The 20,022-nt window shown below is 45.4% G+C and overlaps 1 protein-coding gene across 1 annotated transcript in view; it reads left to right on the top strand.

Moving 5' to 3' along the window:
- The first annotated feature begins 6,544 nt into the window (after positions 1-6,544).
- The window catches only part of ST6GAL2 (ST6 beta-galactoside alpha-2,6-sialyltransferase 2), a 29,620-nt gene continuing 16,142 nt past the window's right edge, over positions 6,545-20,022 (top strand). Inside the window, exons 1-4 of the mRNA XM_045548916.1 lie at positions 6,545-7,540; positions 16,019-16,116; positions 17,453-17,554; positions 19,811-19,985. Of these exons, the coding sequence (XP_045404872.1) occupies positions 6,607-7,540; positions 16,019-16,116; positions 17,453-17,554; positions 19,811-19,985 (1,309 nt within the window). The 5' untranslated portion in view covers positions 6,545-6,606. The remainder of the gene's footprint in view (positions 7,541-16,018; positions 16,117-17,452; positions 17,555-19,810; positions 19,986-20,022) is intronic.

Below are 20,022 nucleotides of genomic sequence, written 5' to 3'. Positions count from 1 at the left end.
CCTGGCAGTGTCTTAAACTTATTCTTGGCCAAGCAATGTCATTTGGGTCTGCCAGCCCTAGCAGTGCCCTTCGTGGCTCTCGGGGTTGCCACATCCACTCTGGAGTCAGACAGCCCTGGTCACAAGCAGAAGGCGTTGCCTGCAGGGGGACTGCCCTTGCACCAGGACCTGGCAGTCCTGCTGGGAGTGCACCGCTCAGAAATGGGGGCTGCCCTCCCCCCACCAGGAGGCTGCTGCCCCAGCGACCTTTTTCTTTCTGTTCTTCTGGACATTAGCTTAAGAATGGGCCGGGGCTCCAGTGAGGATGGATTAGGGAGTGCACCCGTAGCATTCTGCATTTAGCAGTCTGGAGGCTTTCTTACATTTACAAAAAAATGAAAAAAGGAAAGAAAAGAGCTCATTTGTAAAAGGAGCCAATAAGCATGTTAAGAGATAAAAAAGAATTCCAGCTGGGGGAGGTATCTTCCTCTTTCCTGCAGACAGTTTTCTCAGATATGTGACAAGAGCTAATTTTAGAAAAATGATTCTGAAAGAAAATGACTCCTGAAGGCTATTAAGATACATGAGTGTCTCACTATAGCTCACACACTAAATCTTCTTTATTATTTCAACATTAAAATAAATACTTAGACTTAAGATTAGTCCAGACAACTCTTCAGCACAAAAAAGGACGTGAGTGTTTCTCAGACCCACAGAAAACCTGGCCGGCTGGCAGCTGTAGCAGACACATCAGTCAAAGTGTGTTAAAAAAACAAACCCTCTCCATTCAAGAAAATTGGCGATAAAGCTTGTCCCGCAGGGCTTAGAAGGGACATCATTAAAGTGGCAAGGCCTAGAATTAACTTCTCTCTGCCCTTGAACAAAATACGAAGTTGGCTGCATTAACCCTAAGCTGCATTGTAATGTTCCTCTGTGGCAGTGTTTACATTTCATAACTTCATCTGACAACTTATGATAAATGATGCCTTTTGGAAAATGTGATTTCTCTCAGAACACTTTGAAGGAGAATTTTAAACATTCTTTTGTACTCGTGTGAATATCCATGAGGAAATGTGACTCGTTTCTTTGTTTGGGAATTAGTTAGTAGCTAAGATGTGGGCACCGACCTCCCTGAGTGGGTAAAACAATCTCAATAATTTCCAGCAGGGGGGAACTTGTGACTTTTGCCTGCAAAAACAGAAGTTCCTTAGAGGCTTGGCTAGAAACGAAGCAGAAGCAGGAGAAAGATTGGGAATGGAGAAAAGAGTTCAAATAGGCAGAGAACATCCACTGGGAATTTAAACCTTCACCCTGCCAGGTAATACTGTTAGAATCACCATGGAAAGGAAGACAAAGTCACACCGCATCTGGGATGAGTATAATTTTGCCATTGCTCTTCCCAGGGGAAAACTGGCAAGAGCTCAACAGCCCCCGTCACTTGAACCATCCTCGACAAAGCACACGTGTGATTAGGGAGCTCTTTTCCATTGCACCTGGGGACAGGTGTTGCCTGATGGGACTCTCATATCCCCCGATGCCATTTATATTAGTATCACACCAGTTAATGAAAGGCCATTTATTGCACTGTTACAGATGACTTTGTTTAAGCTATATCATTATAATATTTCAGATGGACTATATTAGAGAAAAAAAATTGTATTTTCTGTTGCTTAGCAAAACCTTCCTTTCTGTTAGGCTGTATAGTCACGTTAAGGAAAAGGATGATCCAGGGCTAGGACACTGGTGACGTCCCCGCCTCTCTCTAACCTGGCTTGGTTACAAATATGCTGATGACTGGGACTAGCGATTTCTGTAGCGTTTCACTAGCAGAGGATTTGACATTGCCTTAAGACTTAATCATTTTGGAGAATGTTCCCTTAATTGGCAACAGAAGATTTGCAGCTACAGAGGCTGTAGCCAAGGCTTTTGGATTATTAAGAGTTGAAGCCTAATCATGCGGCGAGGCAGCAAACCCACTCCTTTCTATTACTACTGTGCGTTAGGAGCCATGTAAGGAAACCTTACCCAATGACGAGTCTTCCACTCTTGCACTGGGATACTTGCTCCTTTCATGGTACTCAGAGGGCTTCAGAAACCCTGCCTCTCCCCAGCAAGCCAGGCAGAGAGGACACACTCTACCAGCCGGTCCTGGCCCCCTCTGCCCTACCAGGCTCTTCTTCCCTTTCTTTGTGTCCTCAGACATCCTCTCATTATTCCCCCTCCCTTTCTGTCACCTCCCGTTACAAATAAGACTTCCCATTTCTCCAGCCAGGAACTAGGCATTTTCATATAATGAAGTTTATGTGTGATAATCTGAATCCTGCTATGAAATTTAGCAGGCTCGCCTTCTCAGCTTGAGTTCCTGCGGTTTCTTGACTCCACCAAGCTAAGGCAACATTAGTTCATCTGGAGTATGGGGCACTGGCCCTCAGCCCTGACCCCCGAGGCCAGAACTTTCCACAGCTCAAGTCTTCGTTTCTGTTATTTCACTTCCTGCCATTCTGCACATACCTCACCTTTGCCTCTGTTTTAAATTTTTTCTCTTGAGCAAATGCTGAAATAAAAAACTTCTGTTTCCCATTGTTTAGTTGCCCACTGAGCTGATGCTAGGTGCAGGGAAAGCAGGTAATGACAATTCTCAGCTAGAGGCAGAAAGACTGCCTTTTAAATTAGCTACTGCAGCCCTAGTGTGTTATAATAAAGCTATTTGTCTGGGCCTTGCCTGGGGCTCATGTAGCTCCTAAAACCCTTGGAATTTCCTGACTGATAGAACTGTCTCTGTTATGCTAATGATAACTTCCGCTGGGCTTGGTCACCAGAAAGACCATCCAGGTGAAATTATGGGGTTGGAACTTTGGGCCAGCCAGACCTCCTGGAAGAAGAGAAGGAATGGAGATTGAATTAAGTCACACGGCCAATAATATAATCAATCATGCCTACCTAATGAAACCTTGGTAAAAACTCTGGACGCTGGGGCTCCGTGGACCTTTCTGGTTAGTGAACACATTGATGTGCCAGGAGGGTGACACAGCCAGATTCCAAGGGGAAAGGGTGTGGAAACTGCATTCCTTCCAGATACCACCCTATGTATCTCCTTTACGATAGAACTGTAACCATAATAACTTCTGTTAGCCCTTCTAGCAAATTATCAAACCTGAAGGGTGTCCTAAGAATCTGGGGATTGGTAGCTGGACAGCTGTTAGTGTAGGTGGCCTTGGAACCCCACATGCAGCTGGCATCTGAAGTGAGGGCAGTCTTGTGGAAAACAGCCCTTAACTCAGGGGGTCTGCTCTGACTCTTAGTAGTGAGTGTTAGAATTATATAGCAGTGCACCCCACTGGGACAGAAACAGAATCACTGTTATTAAGGGTAATTTTCCAATTTCTGTTGGAAATCTTGAAACATCAGAAACAGCTTCTAGCCCTTCACGTTGGGCATTACAACTTGAAGCACGGGCCGCTGAGTGGGCAGGTTAGACAGATCATGGAGAAGTTGCTACTCAAAGTGTGGGCCAGACTGCATGTCCACAAACTGTTCATTACCAGGTCCCGATGAGGTATGTACAGAACTTGAGAGCAAGAATTTAGAAACTTTTCTAGCAGTTGGACAATGCCAAGACATTCAGGCATGGAAATATAAAATATCAGACAGTGACAACTTGGGGAAAAAATTGATCCTTCACCACAGTTTGAGACGCCTAATTTAGAAAATACAGCTTCAGTTGGTGTGATCAGATGGAACCAGAATTTAGTGTTAAAAAGTGTGAGCCTGAGAAAAACACAGATCAATTTGTATGTAATATCTGCTGCTTGCTCTCTCTGTGCTTTGGGGAAATTATTTAATCTTTCTGGCCCTCAGTTTCCTCATCTAGAAAACGGATATAGCAGCGTTTTCTACCTAACTAGGTGCTGGGAAGACCGAATGAAATAACCCAGGACAAATGCTAACCATATCCTGGCATATAGCAAGTTAACTGTGGTATTATTTCTTCTATGTTTGCTTCTTGGCATCAATGATTCTGGCTTGGTTGAAGCATATTCTGTGTATGTATGTTTGATTTATGATTGTATATGAAATCTACAGCCTTGCTTTTATGTGAATACAAAATAAAGCAAACGCTTTTTTAAAAGCCACAACTTACACATGTAAGTGAATGTTGCTTTTTGTAGAATCCTTCTGGGATGCTGCAATCGTTGGAAGCGGTTTTGGAACTTCTTATTTGGCATTTGAATTAGAGCCTGTTCCCATGATCTGATGTAACAAATCACCTTAAAACTTAGTGTTTCAGAACAACAACCTATTATTATTTCTCATGGTTCCATGAGTTGATTGGGCTCGGCTGGTTCTCTCTTAGGGTCTTCTGTGGGTTTCAGTCAGTTGCTGGCTGGGGATAGAGTCACCTGAAGCTTAGCAGGGCAGAACATTCAGGATGGCCTCTTCATTCCTCACGTTTGGTGCCTCCGTTGGGGTGGCTGGAACAGCTTGGGGCTGCCTGGCATCTCTCATTCCAAGTGGCCTTTCCGCATAGCTAGCTTGGGCTTCCTCACTGCCTGGTGGACTAAGCTTAGGGACAGGTCTTCGTTGGTGCCCGGCTTCCCCCAAAGTGAGCATTCTAAGAGGCAGGAAGTGAAAGCGGCTAGACCTAGGCCCAGTAACAGCCATAGTGTCACCACCACCATATTCTACTAGTGCAAGCAGTCATAGAGCCCCACTTTTATTTAATGGAGGGATATACGGACCCTGCCATAGTGTCACCACCACCATATTCTACTAGTGCAAGCAGTCATAGAGCCCCACTTTTATTTAATGGAGGGATATACGGACCCTGCCATAGTGTCACCACCACCATATTCTACTAGTGCAAGCAGTCATAGAGCCCCACTTTTATTTAATAGAGGGATATACGGACCCTACCTCTCCCTGGGTGGAAGGTCAAAAAATCTGTGTCCACCTTTAATCTGGTATAGAGCCACAAAAGAAATGTGGTTTTAGTTTTCTTACTTGGCACATCTCTTTTCACCAAAGACATTGTATGACTTCCCAAGCTGACCACTTCGCAAGTGACCGTAGGAGCACTCATGTTGATTTCAGTTACCATCTGTTTGAGTAAAGACACCAGCCATTGCATTGTGGTCACATCCTGCATGCCTTTGTGCTTTAGCAGTAGTCAGCCTCAGCCGGAGAAGGAGGGTGGGAGTCACAGATGTCCCCTAGCAGCACCTCCTGTCAGATTCTCTCTACTTTCTGGTGACTGGTTTCCATAACACCAATGACCTCCTCCTTCCCCATGTTTCCTCCCTGCATGCCACCCTGCCTTACCTGCCACAAAGTAATCTCCTGAAAGCCCATGGAACCACCATGTCACTCTCTTGCTCTAAGAACGTCACTCACTCTCTCTTTCTCATACGGAATGTGGCCCAGACATCCCAGCAGGTACTGGAGGCTCTCCATGGCAGGAAGGATGTACCTCTCCAGTTACATCGTCCGCAAGTGGTCTCCATTCTTCTTCCAACACCACCACCCAAACACACACTCATGCATACCCCCAGACACACAGCCCCTCCCTGAAACACACACACAGACTCACATCATTCATGCAGCCAGTATTTATTTAGTATTTGCCTATGCTTGGCTTTGTGCTCAGTTTGAAGTTCTAGCAAGCTTAATTCTTATTCCACAAACATACCTATGTTTTTCCCTTTCTTTGCATAAGTTCTGGAAAGTTAGGAGCACATCTTCTTAATGTTTTATGATTTCCCTTAGTACCAAGCCCTGTGCTGCCCACAGCAGTAACACTGATTCATTGTCTCTCTCACTGTATCTGATACTTTTCATCTCTGCCTCCTTGGTCACTCTTTCTCTGTTGGAATCTCATCTAGGATCAGCAAGCTCTCGTCTCACCTCCCCCTCCATGTAAAATTTGAGCACATGTCCCTCTTATCCCACCAGTGGCTCATGCAAGGGTGAAGTAGGAAGGCATTCTTGAAGTCAGCAGACACCCTGGCCTGCACAGTCACGTAAGCGTTGCTTCATTCAGTGCCATAGGTGAAATTCTGGTATGTTCCAAGTAGCCAGCCAGGCCTGGGGAGATGGTGAGGAAATCAGGTATGGTAGTAACTCCTGAGAAACGATCTGAGCCTTGGGCCCTCTGATAAGCAGATAAGAGAGGGCAAACTCTGCTTAACTCTCCTGCTTTGCTTTACCAAACTGGAATTTTGCAAACGTGGCTGCAGGGGGAGCTTGTTGGCAGGCACCTTGCTAAGTGTCTCTCAAGGTGGGGAAGCAGATATGTCCCTGAGTGAGGTTTTCACAAATATACACTCATCCCACCCCCTCTCTCCCTAGATACTCAGCTGAGATGGTGAGATCCCCTGTCCTGCAGAGGTCAGGGGTGAGGGAGGGGTAAATATGACACCTGGATTTAGCTTAAGCTCCGGGACGATTCTCGTTTCTGATGCCGCTCCTAATACTCCCCCCTCCCCCTGGAAACACTGTTCCAGATGGAAGTTCCCAGCAGCGTATGAGCAGATGTCCCACACTGGCTAACTGTAGCATCTGGCTGTTTTTCAGGTTCATTCTGCCTCCCACCTGCTTTAGGTCACAAGGTGCTGACCCCAGAGACTTGCCATGAAACCACACTTGAAGCAATGGAGACAACGAATGCTGTTCGGGATTTTCGCTTGGGGGCTCCTCTTTTTGGTGATTTTCATCTACTTCACCGACAGCAACCCTGCTGAGCCTGCGCCCAGTTCCTTCTCCTTCCTGGAGACCAGGAGGCTCCTGCCCGTGCAGGGCAAGCAGCGGGTCATCATGGGCGCCATGCACGAGCCCGCCTGGCCGGGGAGCATGGACGCAGACCCGGCGCTGCCCGCGGGACGCCCGGCCGGCCCCTTTCACGTGGGACCTGGTGACCCGCAGAAATGGTCCCAGGCGCAAGATGGCTTGGAAAGTGAAGACTTTTTTTCCTCCCAGGTGGAGAAAAAATCTCAAAATGCTTTCTACGCGGAGGACGACGCCTACTTTTTCGCTGCTGGTCAGCCAGGGTGGCCCAGCCACACTCAGAGGACACTGGGATTCTCTTCCCCCGGGGAGCCAGGCCAGAAGCAGCGGGCTCTGCAGGCTGGACAGGCCCAGAGAGGGCGGGTGAAGGACAGGCACCGGAGACAGAGAAGGAGCCACGTGTTGGAGGACGACGACGAGAGCAGGCCCTTCATGTCCAGGGCCTTGCTGTACCAGCTCTGGAAGGGAAACGTCTCCTCCAGGATGCTGAGCCCGCGCCTGCAGAAGGCGATGAAGGCCTACCTGGCGGCCAACAAGCACGGGGTGCGCTTCCACGGGCGGCGGGCGGCGGCTCCCAGCAGGGCCGAGCTGCTGTGCCGGCTGCGGAGCCACGCGCGCCTGCGCACCCTGGACGGCACCGAGGCGCCCTTCTCCGCGCTCGGCTGGCGGCGGCTGGTGCCCGCCGTGCCCCTGAGCCGCCTGCACCCCCGCGGCCTGCGCAGCTGCGCCGTGGTCATGTCTGCAGGCGCAATCCTCAACTCCTCCTTGGGCGAGGAAATAGGTGGGTCTCATGGGGGAGGCAGGACGCCCTGTCTTGGGCTAGTGGGTAACTGGGGGCTGGTTCTTTCTGTGCGCGTCCCTGGATGTCACTGGCGGGGCAGGCTTGCGTATCCACTGTGGGTGTGTCTAGAGTTACCTGGAGAGTCTTCCGATGATGGTTTCACCTTGCTGGGACAGAGTGAGTCTGTCTGGGGGTCTCAGCAGAGATGTTCTTCGGAGGAATCTGAGAGCAGGTTCTTAGAGATTGCTGGGGAGCAGGAAGGATGTCTTCCCCGTAGATGGTGCCAGTGAGGAGTGAAGGGGAGCACTCCCTTTGCCCCGACATCAGTTCCCACTGCTCCTGTCTCAGACTTCACCTCCCGTAGAACCCATGGTCTACGCTGGATAGGCTCCCAGCCTGGCCTCCAAGAGCCTGACACACCCATCGTGTAGAGGGAGTATGGGAGAGAAACGAGAAGGAGGCAGGACAGCAGGAGAAAGCCCGATCAGGTGCCAACTCCAAGGAGAAGGCTAAGTGAAGATTATTTTGATTATTTCTGGGCCTAAAAGTCGTCCTCTGTGGGCTCTGAGAAGAGACCACCTGCTGTGGAGAACTCCCTTCTCATTGGAAAATGAGTTCTGGCCTCCTCGACTGCTGACTCAAATGCAACCTTTGGTTCATGGCCAGTGCACCTAGCAGGGACCTTCTCCAGGATGGTAAATTACAAACCCTACCTGAGCTTGCATCTTCCCTGCCACACTCTGCCTTCAAATCCCTGTCAAGAGCCCTGGAGCACATCTGCTTCACAGCTCCTCTGTCAGTCAGGTTTCTCCAGAGAGTCCACTGGTGGGATACAGAGACAGAAAGAAAGACTTATTTTAAGAACTTGGCTCATGTGCTTATGGGAGCTGGCAAGTCTGAAATCCTAGGGCAGGCTGGCAGGTGGGAAGCTCAGGCCAGGGTTTCTGTGTGGCAGTCTTGAGGCAGAATTCCTCCGCCCTTAGAAAACTTCCATCTTTGTTCTTAAGGCTTTCAACTTGTTGGATGAGGCCCACCTATTTGTGGAGGGCCATTTGCTGTACTCAAAGTCTGCTGATTTAAATGTTAATTGCATCTAACATCTTCACAGCAACATCTAGACTGGTGTTTGACCAAACCACTGAGTACTGTAGCCTAGCCAAGCTGGCACATAACAATAACCAAGACAGTTTCTTCCCAGTCTTTAAGTAAAATAACAGTTCTAATACGTTTTGGTTGAAGGGGGCAGGGAAGCGTTCAGGTACATTCCCCTCCCACATAATGCAGCCCTGCCCTGGGTGGGCTGGCATTGGCCAGCTACAGAACTGGCGCGGCTGGATCGCATTCATTTCCTCACCTTCCCCAGCCTCTCACCCTGGTCACCAGAGACACCCAGTCTCCTGTGCTGCTGCTGCTCCCGGGATTTCCTGCCCAGGCTAATTTCACTGCTGCACCAGAGAGCAAGCATCTTGTCTCTTCAGGCTCATTTCTTCTTTTGACAGACATGTGTTTAGCCCCTACTATGTGCCTGATTCTGTATTAGGAGCAGGAAAATAAATGTGAATCTGATGTAGCCTCAGCCTCAAGTCTAGATGTAAAATAACCCTAGCTAATACATTCTTACAGTAGACGATATTAGGTCATAAGTAGTCTGGAAGTGACCTTCCAGGGACGTTGCTCCTTCCTTACGAAGGAATGAATAATCCTTGTTTCTTGCCTTGTTTTTAAGCAAATGCATTAGTTGTTGTGTGTCCTTGAAGAGTGGCTGATGTTCCAGAGCCACCTTGCAGTAGGGTGGAGCCACGGTAGGCAGGCTCAGAAAATGAGACCTCTGCTCAGATGTCCTTGGGAATGAGGCTGAATGGGACATTTTCAAAAAGTTAAAAAAACAAGACAGTAAGTCTGGACTTGAGGTCTGGGGTCCCTGTGTCCCTGTGCTGACATTACAGCAGGCTCGTAATAACACAATCCATGTGTCACAGAAGCTTGTAGCCAAAGCCAGAGCGGAGCAGCCTGCAATTTATTAAGAAAGAGCAGTGGTTTTAGAGGTCCCTGGGGTGAAATAACACCACAGTTCTTTCTCATTTCTGAGGACCAATATTAATAATGTAGAGAAGGGATTTAAGTATTGTGCTAAGAAACAGGCAGTAACTTACTTCTGGTTTTATTTTGTTTTAAACACCTCTGTCTCTGCATCGGGGATGGCTCTTGCATCTCAGGAAGAATTCCCTCACTCCCGCACAGACATCTCTGACCAGAGTCTTGTAAGCTCTATCCAGAATTTGCAAGAGAGTGTGCAAGACACTGGGAAGTCCATGTTTCTGGGGAACATGAAATGACAGAGTTATATCTTTGGTAGTTTCTGGTGTCCAAATTTAATTAATATTGTTTGCATTTATATGAGGCTTCATAATTAGAACTGTGGAATCACAACTGAAGAACATACCTGGAAATTTTTTTTAATTCTCTTTATTGTTTTGTCTAGGTTCCTTTGAATCAGATTTTGTACCTACCATTTTAAGAACACATAATCATAGCACAACTCAATTTGTAAAAGCAAAAAGTCTTTCATTATTATAAGCTGGCATCTCATAGTGTCAGCACTGTGCATGCCAGGTACTGATCACTCTCCTTCCTAGTCACCTGCATATACACACGCAAACCCGCATATTTATTAACAGCTCTTAGAATAAAAACAAATTCACGTAGCAGATTCCTCCAGGCAACTTGGAAGATTGAGGCATGCTCCCGCTAAATTCATGTTGGCCCTAAGTATCTGCTTGAGAATTGGCTAAGTGAAGATCAAAAGACTTACCAAGGTCAGGATCTTATGAAAAATTGACGGCAGAGCTAGAAAGTACCTGCAGTGGTCAGTGCTTGTTAGCCCCACCCCAGCTCTCCCTGAGGCCCCCACCAAGTGGATGTCCCTGAACACTCAGCAGCTGGCCCCGCCCTCCCCAGGGAGACCCAGCCAGCCTCAGTTTGCTTACTGGCTTCCCTTTAGCTCCCCCTGGCGTTTGTTCTGTTATCAATGCAGTCCTGTTCCCTGAGCCTTCTGTTAGACTGAGTCATACTGTGTAATTGTTTTTGGCCAGAAAAGTGTAGCAGTTGTAAACATCTCCACTTTGAATATGCTATTGAAAAGCAAACTGTTTTGGAAACATGGACCATTCTTTCCTAGAGTCATGAGATGACTTGTTTTCAGTCATGCATTTGAGCAATAATAATTTGCTAGTTGAAATCATTACTAGCACTCCTGTGGAAACACAGTACAGAGGAGAAAGATCTAAGCTACCAGTAACAGCCTTGATGTGGGATACCAAGATCTGTGTACTTGAAACTGAAATTCTGGCAAGTGGGTGGGAAATGGAAGGTAGGGGAATGAGGTGAGTTTGGAGTGCGACAGGGAGAACTTACTGGAGAAAGTGTGGGGTTTAGCATGTCATATTACCTTTCCTTAAAAAAAAAGAAAGAAAGCAGTTTATAGAGTCACTGAACAGGCATTAATTATTTATTGATCACCAACTCTCTGCCCGATCCTGTGCTAGACACAAAGGTGAATAAAGTACAGACTCAACTCATAGCACCTGCACAGTCCAGTGGGGAAGGCAGACCATAAACAGACAACAGTCCAGTGTCATGTGGGTAGGAGAAAGACAGAGAGATCCACAGGTGGACAGGGCAGAAATGGCTATGGAATCCTAACTGCCCCCACCCCCCCACTCCCAGGGCTGGTGGCTGAGCAGAGAGAGGAGGTTAAGAAAGACAGCTCTGGAAGGGTGGGTCCAGGCTGAAGGCCCAGCATCACAGGGAGGTGAGAGACAGCATGGTGTGCAGGTGGTGAGAGCCACAGGAGACAGGGCCAGTGAGGAGAGGAAACAGAAAAGCTGGCTGGGAAGGCAGATCAACTCATGGACATCCTTGCACACTGTTCTACAGAAATTAGACTTTAGCTAATAATTGTAATAATAGGAACCACTTACAGGGTGTTTACTACAGACAAGGTCCCATTTGAAATGCATTTCATGTGCTAACTGTTCTAAGGCTCACAACCATAAGTGATAGACATGATTATTCCCATTTTACAGATAAGGAAACACAGACACCTCAAGTCACATGGTGAAGCCTGGTTTCAAACCCCAGTCTGGGTCTCTCTCTCACCCCATGCCCATGATGCAAAGGTGTTGCAGATTTCCACTTTAGAGAGATTGCTTCAGAGCCTGGGTTTGAGGGCACAAGGGAAGTCAGTCAAGAGGTGAGGGTTGCAGCCCAGACAGGACTCCCAGGGTGGTGGGAGCTGAGGGAGGTGGAGCATGGCTTTGTCCTGATCCCTGGCAGGCAATTCCCTAGTGACTGGAGCAGCTCTTTGACAGGTTTCAATTTTCCTTCAGTGGATGCACTTGCCTGGCTCCATTCTCAAGGTCAACATAGCATAGCTCAGGCCTGGAAATGCCTTCTCCAGAAATGAGGCTTGCCTTTCTTCCCCTCATGCTTGCTGTCTGATCTGTTCCTTCTTTTATTATTAAGACACATTATCAAGGTGATGCACAACCAGGCGGACATTGCAAAACATGCCTGCATGACAGACACTCAGTGTGTCCTCCCCTCCCATCCAGACCTGACGCAGCTCACTGAGAGCTTGCTGCAGGCTTAGCAGGAGTCTCCAACACTATGCCTCCCTGCTCCCGCCACACAGGTGGCCTTTTAACTCTCTAGACTGGTCACACTTCCCAAGGAGTTACACTACATTGCCTTTCTGTGCCTTGTTCTCATGAAGCCCTTGGAAGGCTTAGAACACAGTTCCATGTAGGATAATGGGCATTTAAATGCTGGGATGATTTCAAGGGTAATGGGATTAATTTGGAATTACTACGCAGTGAATAGAAATGCATCGACCATCTTAGGCCCTTGGCTTGTTCACCTTACCTTTATGTGAGGCTGTGTCCGCGCAGGGCAGCACGGTTCCTGGGGGACTCTGATTGACGATTGCTGCCATTTCCCTTCCTCCCTGGTCTTGGGGCTGATTCTCCCTGAGCACCTGTCATCACCTCACTGTCTGGAGTCTCCTCTCACTTTCTGCCTTGTCAGAGTGTTGCCCTGGGTCAGCAGATGGAACAGTGCAGTCCCCCTACCTTAGGGTTCCCAAGACCCTTTTGGGGGTCCACAAAGTAAAAACTATTTTTGTAATACCCAGAGGTCTTTTCCTGTTCAACTGGTGCCATTTGCACTAACAATGCAAAAGCAATGATATAGGAAACTGCTGGCTTCTTAACACAAATCAAGGAATCAGCACCCAAATCTCAACCCTTGAGTGTTTTTCAGATTCCGTATGACAAATTGGGAGACAGGAGAAAAGCACTTCTGCAAACTGTGCACAGTGGAGAAGCACTCCTGTGATTTTTATGTTGTGAGCTCAAATAGCCACTTTTGTCATGAAATGCAACCTTTGCTTGAAAAAAGTGACAGACACACTCTAATTATTCAAACTTGGATATTTGGCAGATATTTTCTCAAAAAGGAATTAAATGAGCCTGTCACTTTTAGGAAAATAACTGACAGTATTTGTTGCCAGTGATAAAATTCAAGCTTTCCAACCATAATCCTGGAAGCTTACCATGCTTGAAAACCAATGAGATCCATGTTGATATTAACCAATGTGGTCTTTTGATACTTTTTAATGAAATGCATCCACATTTGGAAGATCTGCTTAACTTAATGACCCCATAGTTTTCTAGGGATCATTGCATGATATTACAAAATTACACATGGGTGAAAGATCCATTTTAAGAGCAAAACAGACCAATGGATTTTCATGTATAGAGCACAAAAAGTTCATTGATGTGTTTCAGATTCCACATTGCAACCAACCTTTAAGAAATTGGTACTTGTCAAGTTTTGATGAAGTATCAAAGAAGACTATTCAAAGGACTCTTAAAATAGTCCTTCCTTTTCAACAATGTATCCAAGTCTTCACATACTTCAGTTGAAGCAACAGATTGCAACAGATTGAATGCAGAAGCAGATATGAAAAACCACCTGTCTTCTAAAAAACCAGACTCAAAGAGATTTGCAAACATTTAAAACAGTGCAAGTCTTCTCACTAATTTTTTGAAAATGTAGTTTTTATTTAATTTAAAAATGTTATTTTAAAATAAATTAATAAATAAGCATTTTTTCAAGTTTCCTATTATACTTTCTAATATGGTAAGTATCAATAGATACAATTCATATACACAAAAAGGTCTTTGGGTTATCAACAATTTTCAAGAGTGTAGAGGAATTGTAAGACCAGAATGTGAGGTGTACAGCTTTGAGTAATTTAATTTTTCTAGCTCAAATAGCATATGAATTTTTATGACAAAACACTGTCCAATCAAAATAAATATTAATAATAAAAAACACTTCATTACCAAAGAAAGGTATGAACCAGTACTTAAATTGTGAAATAAAGAGCCAGGTTTTAACCGGAAACATTCAAGTATTTTGGCATCATTTATACAAAGCATAGATCCCCTTGAATCTAGAGATTGACAAACTTATTTTTAAGAGCCAGGAGGTAAATATTTTAGGCTTTGTGGGCCATAGGATCTCTGTCTCAACAACTCAACCGTGCCGTTATAGACAGTGTGTACACAAATAAGTGTGTCTGTTGCAGTTAAACTTTATTCCCTAAAAAAAGTGGCAGGCTGTATTTGGCCCGTAGGTAGGTCATAGCTTGCCAACTGCAAAATTTCCCCTAAAAGAACAATATAGGATTTGTGATGACATAGGCACATACCCTTTATGCAATCATTATGTTCCAAAAGTGTATTAATTAATTTTGGTGCTCAAAACTGCAGTCTGAATTCTTTTGAGTTCAAGGCTTGTCAATAAAGGTACCTTTTGTTAACGTTGTTCTAATGGTGGCATCTTGGTGAATTTCTGCTGCTTGAGGAGTAGGAAGACAAGTCCCAAGGAAGGGGTAGCATGACTCAAGGGAAGAAAGTGAGCTGCTTCAGGACTTGTGTGGGCTGTGGTTGCTGTCCATGCAGCACCCTCGTGTCCGCGTGGCTCTTCTGCATGTCAGAAATATATCAACTCTCTTCTCTCTCCCTTTATTGCTCCAAGTTTGACTTGGATGTGTGTGGGATGTTTGAAGCTGAAGACAGCCCTTAGAAATTCCTTTATTGTTCATTGGCTCTGGTTTCTGGGAATTTCAAGACGCATATATGTTTATAGACTGCCTTATGCAGAGGGACCTTGTCCCTCCTTCCCACCCCTAATACTTGAGCCCACTCTCCTCCACCTCCCACTTTTCCCCTCCTTGTCGGCCTCCGTGATACAGAAGCCTGTTTTCGCCAGGACCTCTCAGCCCGGCATTCAGAGGACTTGGGCAAGTCTCGGTGTCAAGTTGAATGAAGTGAGATGTAGATTTATGTTGTAGTTCAAACTTGATGGACCACCGTGTGCCGTCACAGAGCATAAGAGCCCTGGCAGCTGATGATGTTGGTGGCTCTGCCATCCTCCCAGGTGGCGCAGTCGGTCAGACCGTCGCTGCAGATGCAGAATGCTCCAAGGTTGCTCTCGCATGAGTCTTGGCATTGCTAGCAGTGGGTAAGGCTGCACGGAAATCTGAGCTAACTTTCTTTTTAAGCATACTCCAGCACCAGAAAGTGGTCAAGTGGAATTGAAGGTTGTGGCTCCTGCTGTGTGAGAGCTGCACTTGATCTTCATGAAGGCAGCGGCATTATTTGCAGTCCTTACCCTGACTGGCCGGCCTCAGGGCTCTCCAAGCCATAAGGAGCCACAGACGATGAGGCCCTGACCTCTAGTGTCTTTACCTGCTCCCAGGAGTCACCTTCAAAATGTTTTGGAACAGGCCAGGCGTGATGGCTCATGCCTGTAATCCTAGCACTCTGAGAGGCCGAGGCAGGAGGATAGCTTGAGCTCAGAAGTTTGAGACCAGCCTGAGCAAGAGTGAGACTTCATCTCTACTAAAAATATTAATAGAAAAAATTAACTGGGTGTGGTGGTGCACGCCTGTAGTCCCAGCTACTCAGGAGGCTGAGGCAGGAGTATTGCTTGAGCCTGGGAAGTTGAGGTGGGAGTGAGCCATGATGATGCCACTGCAGAGACAGTGAGACTGTCTCCAAAAAAAAAAAATTTTTTTTTGGAACCTTTGAGAGAATGGCTGCATAAAGCTTGTCACTTGTAAAGATTGTGAAAAGATAGCAAGCATCTAAATATAACTTAGGTGATACAGGATCACCTGTGATTGAATTGATTTATATATATATATGTATATATCCATGTTGATTTTCCTCCTAGCCAAGGTCTCTTCTAAATCAATAGTAAATTATCTGAAAAACATGTGTGAATATCTTAACTTTGTTGGTGGTGTCTAATTAGCTTCAGGTATTGAAAGATTTGCTTTAACATTTTTTCCTAGATTATGTGATTCTACAGAGAAAAAAAGTAAGCTTGTCACTTATGTGCCCTTAGATTCTCATGATGCAGTTTTGAGATTTAACTCTGCTCCTACGCGTGGTTATGAGAAAGATGTTGGAAATAAAACCACCATGCGCATCATTAATTCCCAGGTAAGGTGGATGGAGTATTTTCACAAATGTACACTTCTTAGATTTAACTGGATGAATGAAGAGAAATTACCTGGTTACCCATGACCTTAGTACTTGCTTATTTCTATGGGTCTTAATAATTATACAAATTAGTAAGGAAAAAATTCAGAGAAGTGGGAATTTAGATGTGATATGAATAGGAAGAAATGAATAAATAAGATTAAAAGGAAAAAAACAGTAGAAATGGAAATATGCATCTATGTATTTATAATTCTAGATTTGGCATGTTGCCTTTTGTGAACTGAGAAAGTTAAACTTGGCAATGAGGAAAGCAGGGTTGAAAGGAGAGAAACGCAAAGGTACAAACTCTGCGGGTCCATAGGACATCTTTGAAACTACTGGCCGTTATTTGGAAATTTAAAAAATGGAAAGGAATTGTTTAATTAGGAATGAAAATACATCTTTTCTTCATGTTCTTAACAAGAACGCCTTCCAAATTTATAGGAAAATTATTCTCAGAACAAACCACAACAATTTCTAGAGTTTCAAAACTATGTAGGAAAAACATGAGGTGATGAGTGATTTCTGGTGAGTTGCTTGCAGAACAGAGATTAGCTTTCTGCGCGCTTCGCTGCAGGGTAAGAGACAATTACCGTATTTCCTTAATTCACAGATGCCTTTGACTGTGAGATCCACCATTCGCTTAACAAAAGCTTCCCAGAGAGGTGGAAATAAACCCCACCAAATTAAAATACGTGTCACCTGTAAGATGCACCCTAACTTCAGAAACCTTAACATGTGAAGGAAAAAGGTGCATCGTAATAAAGCTGAAAAATTGTGTCTTAAAACTGAGGAAGAACAATACGTTATTTTTTTGCAAAACTACAGTTTAAAAAAAAATGATTAGCAGGTGATATTGAAGAACTCCTCCTGAACCAGGTAGGGCTGCAGAGGGAAGACTGTGGCTGGAACCCCGGAGGCTCCTTAATAACTCATTTCACCCACCCGCAGCTCTCTCTTCACATGACACGCGAAGGCAGTTGTGGAAGAGGCTGTGGGGCCTGAATTAGCTCGGGAGTTACATCCTTCGGGAGCTGGACTCACGCACACTAGATATGAGTGCAGTGCTGGGGAGAATGGAAGAACTTGTGGTTCCTTAAAAAACCTCCTTTCTGCAAACATTCTTTAAGTGCTTCGGCATGCAATGCCAGCCTCTCTCCCTCCCCCAGAGGAAAATACAAAGTCTGGGCCATTTTTCTCTTGCTCTTGTTCCTCTTTTTAATTTTCATCTCTTTCTAAAATATAATTTTGAAGAACCAGACACTGGTTTTGAGATGGTTTTTCTATGTGATTGCAGATTCTGACCAATCCCAACCATCACTTCATTGACAGTTCATTATATAAAGATGTCATTTTGGTGGCCTGGGACCCTGCTCCCTACTCCTCAAATCTTAACCTGGTAAGTGTTTCCCTGGGGGCCCACCCCAGTTGTCAGACACGCCTCTCACTGATTAATCATGGGGACAAGTCAAGGATTCAGCTTTGACTCCAGAATGAAACTGACTGTGGGTACAATTTAAATCTATGTATGTGCACAGCATTTTGATACCCAGTTACAGTAGCACCCTTGGTGAGCATCAGCTGCCTAATGCCAGAGTGCTTTTGTTCTGGGGGATTAAGAGAAAAAATATAGAACATCTAAATGGCTGGGCTGATTAAACTCAGAACTGTTCCATTGTGATAGGGTTACATCACTTTCCAAGTCATTGCAATACTTATTGAAATAAGTTGAAAGTGGTTGGCAGGAGAATCTAAACTTTGTGAATCTATGGCTCATTGGTTATTTAAATGGGGCTTTTTCTTGCATGTGTTCTTCACTGGCTTCTGCTTCTAAATCTGTTTAATTTTATGCAATAGAGCTGAAACAAGTTTATTACTAGCGATCAAAATACAAATGGGTTATATTTGGGACATTCTGGTCAATCATCGCCTATCTAAACAAGCAGCTAACTACTTTTGGTGAAACTTTGCATGAAAAGCCAGTGTACTTGTTTTTTAATGAGGGCTGGGAAAGATGGGTTATACTGAGCCTTGTAAGAGATGCTGTCAGTTGTGTGAATGAGTGTCTTTGACTTGTTTTGCCATGACCAGCGAGGATGCAGCCTTCTTAAGATGAATGTGGGGTGATGCCAATTCCTTAAGATGGATGTGAGGCACAGATCTTTGCTCCTTTGCTCTTCCAAGGGGTAACTTTCCGAGATGGAATGGGGTCCTCCAGAAGGAGGGTCTGGTCACTGTGCACCTTGAGACTGAGGCTGGACATTAACCTAGCATAATTGCTAACTGGTTCTTAACCAGGGGTGCAAATCTGAATCTCCTGGAGAATATTTTTCAAAATCTGTCAAAGCCCCATTCCCAGAAACGTAGGCAATATGTAGCCTCAGTGTGTGTTTTTGAGAAAGCTCTCCAATTGATTCTCATACATACCCTTCACTGAGAATCGCACATAAGATGCGTGTTGGACCTTTTCAACTTCCTTCTTGGCCCAAGCTTCCCAGTTTTAAGCTCTGGCAGCTTTCTTGTTGTTTGTGAACAGCTGAGAGCTTCTAGCTATTGGATCTTGTTTCTTCCTCTGTTGGAAGCATCTGAGCCCAGGGCACGAGCAGGCCCACCCAACAGTGCTAAAATCCAAGCACAAAGGCCCCTTTCTGTGGGGACTTTGCTGCCCTGCGAGGACCTGGGAGGTGGGAGGGCAAAGGAGCGATTCCCGCTCTGGTCCCACATTCCTGCTCCCTTGCCAATGGGACACCTGGCTTGGGGATTTAGTTTATTAGAGATGATCCAGTCCAGTCATTCTCAAATTATTTAAACCCACAGAAGCTTTTCATCAGTGGAGCATTACTTGAGATCTTAATATACACCCACTGTATACCAATGGCATCTATTTGAAGGGAGCCCTATGAGCTAAGCCTCTTTCCACCCACCCTCTCCAAATCCCATGTCACGATGGCACCTGAAACACTCGTGAAGACTTCTATTTTTTAAATCGATCTTATTGATTTTTTTTGCTACAATAATTTACATACAGTAAATGTAAGTGTACATTTTGATGAGCATTAACAAGTTTATATATCCATGTATCTACTGTCACAATAAAGAAGTGGGACATTTCCATCACCCCAGAGGATTCCCTTGTCAATCCATCCTAGTCAGTCTTCCCAGCCCCAGGCCAGGTGGCACTGCCCAGACCCAGACAGCATTGACATACTTTCTGTCACTATGGACGAAATTTGGAAAACTTATTTTTGAAATACACTAATCCAGACCAGGAGTCAGCAAACTGTAACCTTGGGCCAAATTTGGCATCCACCTGTCTTTGTAAATAAGGTCTTATTAGCACACTGTTCAGTACCTATTGTCTATGGCTGCTTTTGTGCTACTACGGCACAGTTGAGTAGAGGAGATAGAGACTCTGTGGCCCTTTGCAGAAAAAGTCTGCTGACCCCTGACCTAGTCTATGTCCCTCATTTTACTAAAGCAGAAAGCATTATCCCTGCTGGGGTGAGCACCCCGGTCTGTTTATCCTCACACACAGTGAGGAAGTGTCTGTAGAAGTGACGAGTCTTGGGCTTTGCCCTCCCTCCATCCCAGCCTGCCTGGGTGCTGCCCTATCTCCTTTTCTCTACTTGACTGTTCTGATTTTTTGTTTCCTTAGTGGTACAAGAAGCCAGATTACAACCTGTTCACTCCATATATTCAGCATCGTCAGAAAAACCCAAATCAGCCATTTTATATCCTTCATCCCAAATTTATATGGCAGCTTTGGGACGTTATCCAGGAGAACACTAAGGAGAAGATTCAGCCAAACCCACCATCTTCTGGTTTCATTGGTAGGTGTACGTCAAAAACTGGAACGATCGGGCAGCG

The sequence above is a fragment of the Lemur catta genome, chromosome 4, assembly GCF_020740605.2.
Source record: "Lemur catta isolate mLemCat1 chromosome 4, mLemCat1.pri, whole genome shotgun sequence".
NCBI lineage: Eukaryota > Metazoa > Chordata > Mammalia > Primates > Lemuridae > Lemur > Lemur catta.
The sequence above is the reverse complement of the archived record's forward strand: the minus strand, read 5'-3'. Positions and strand labels throughout refer to the sequence as shown.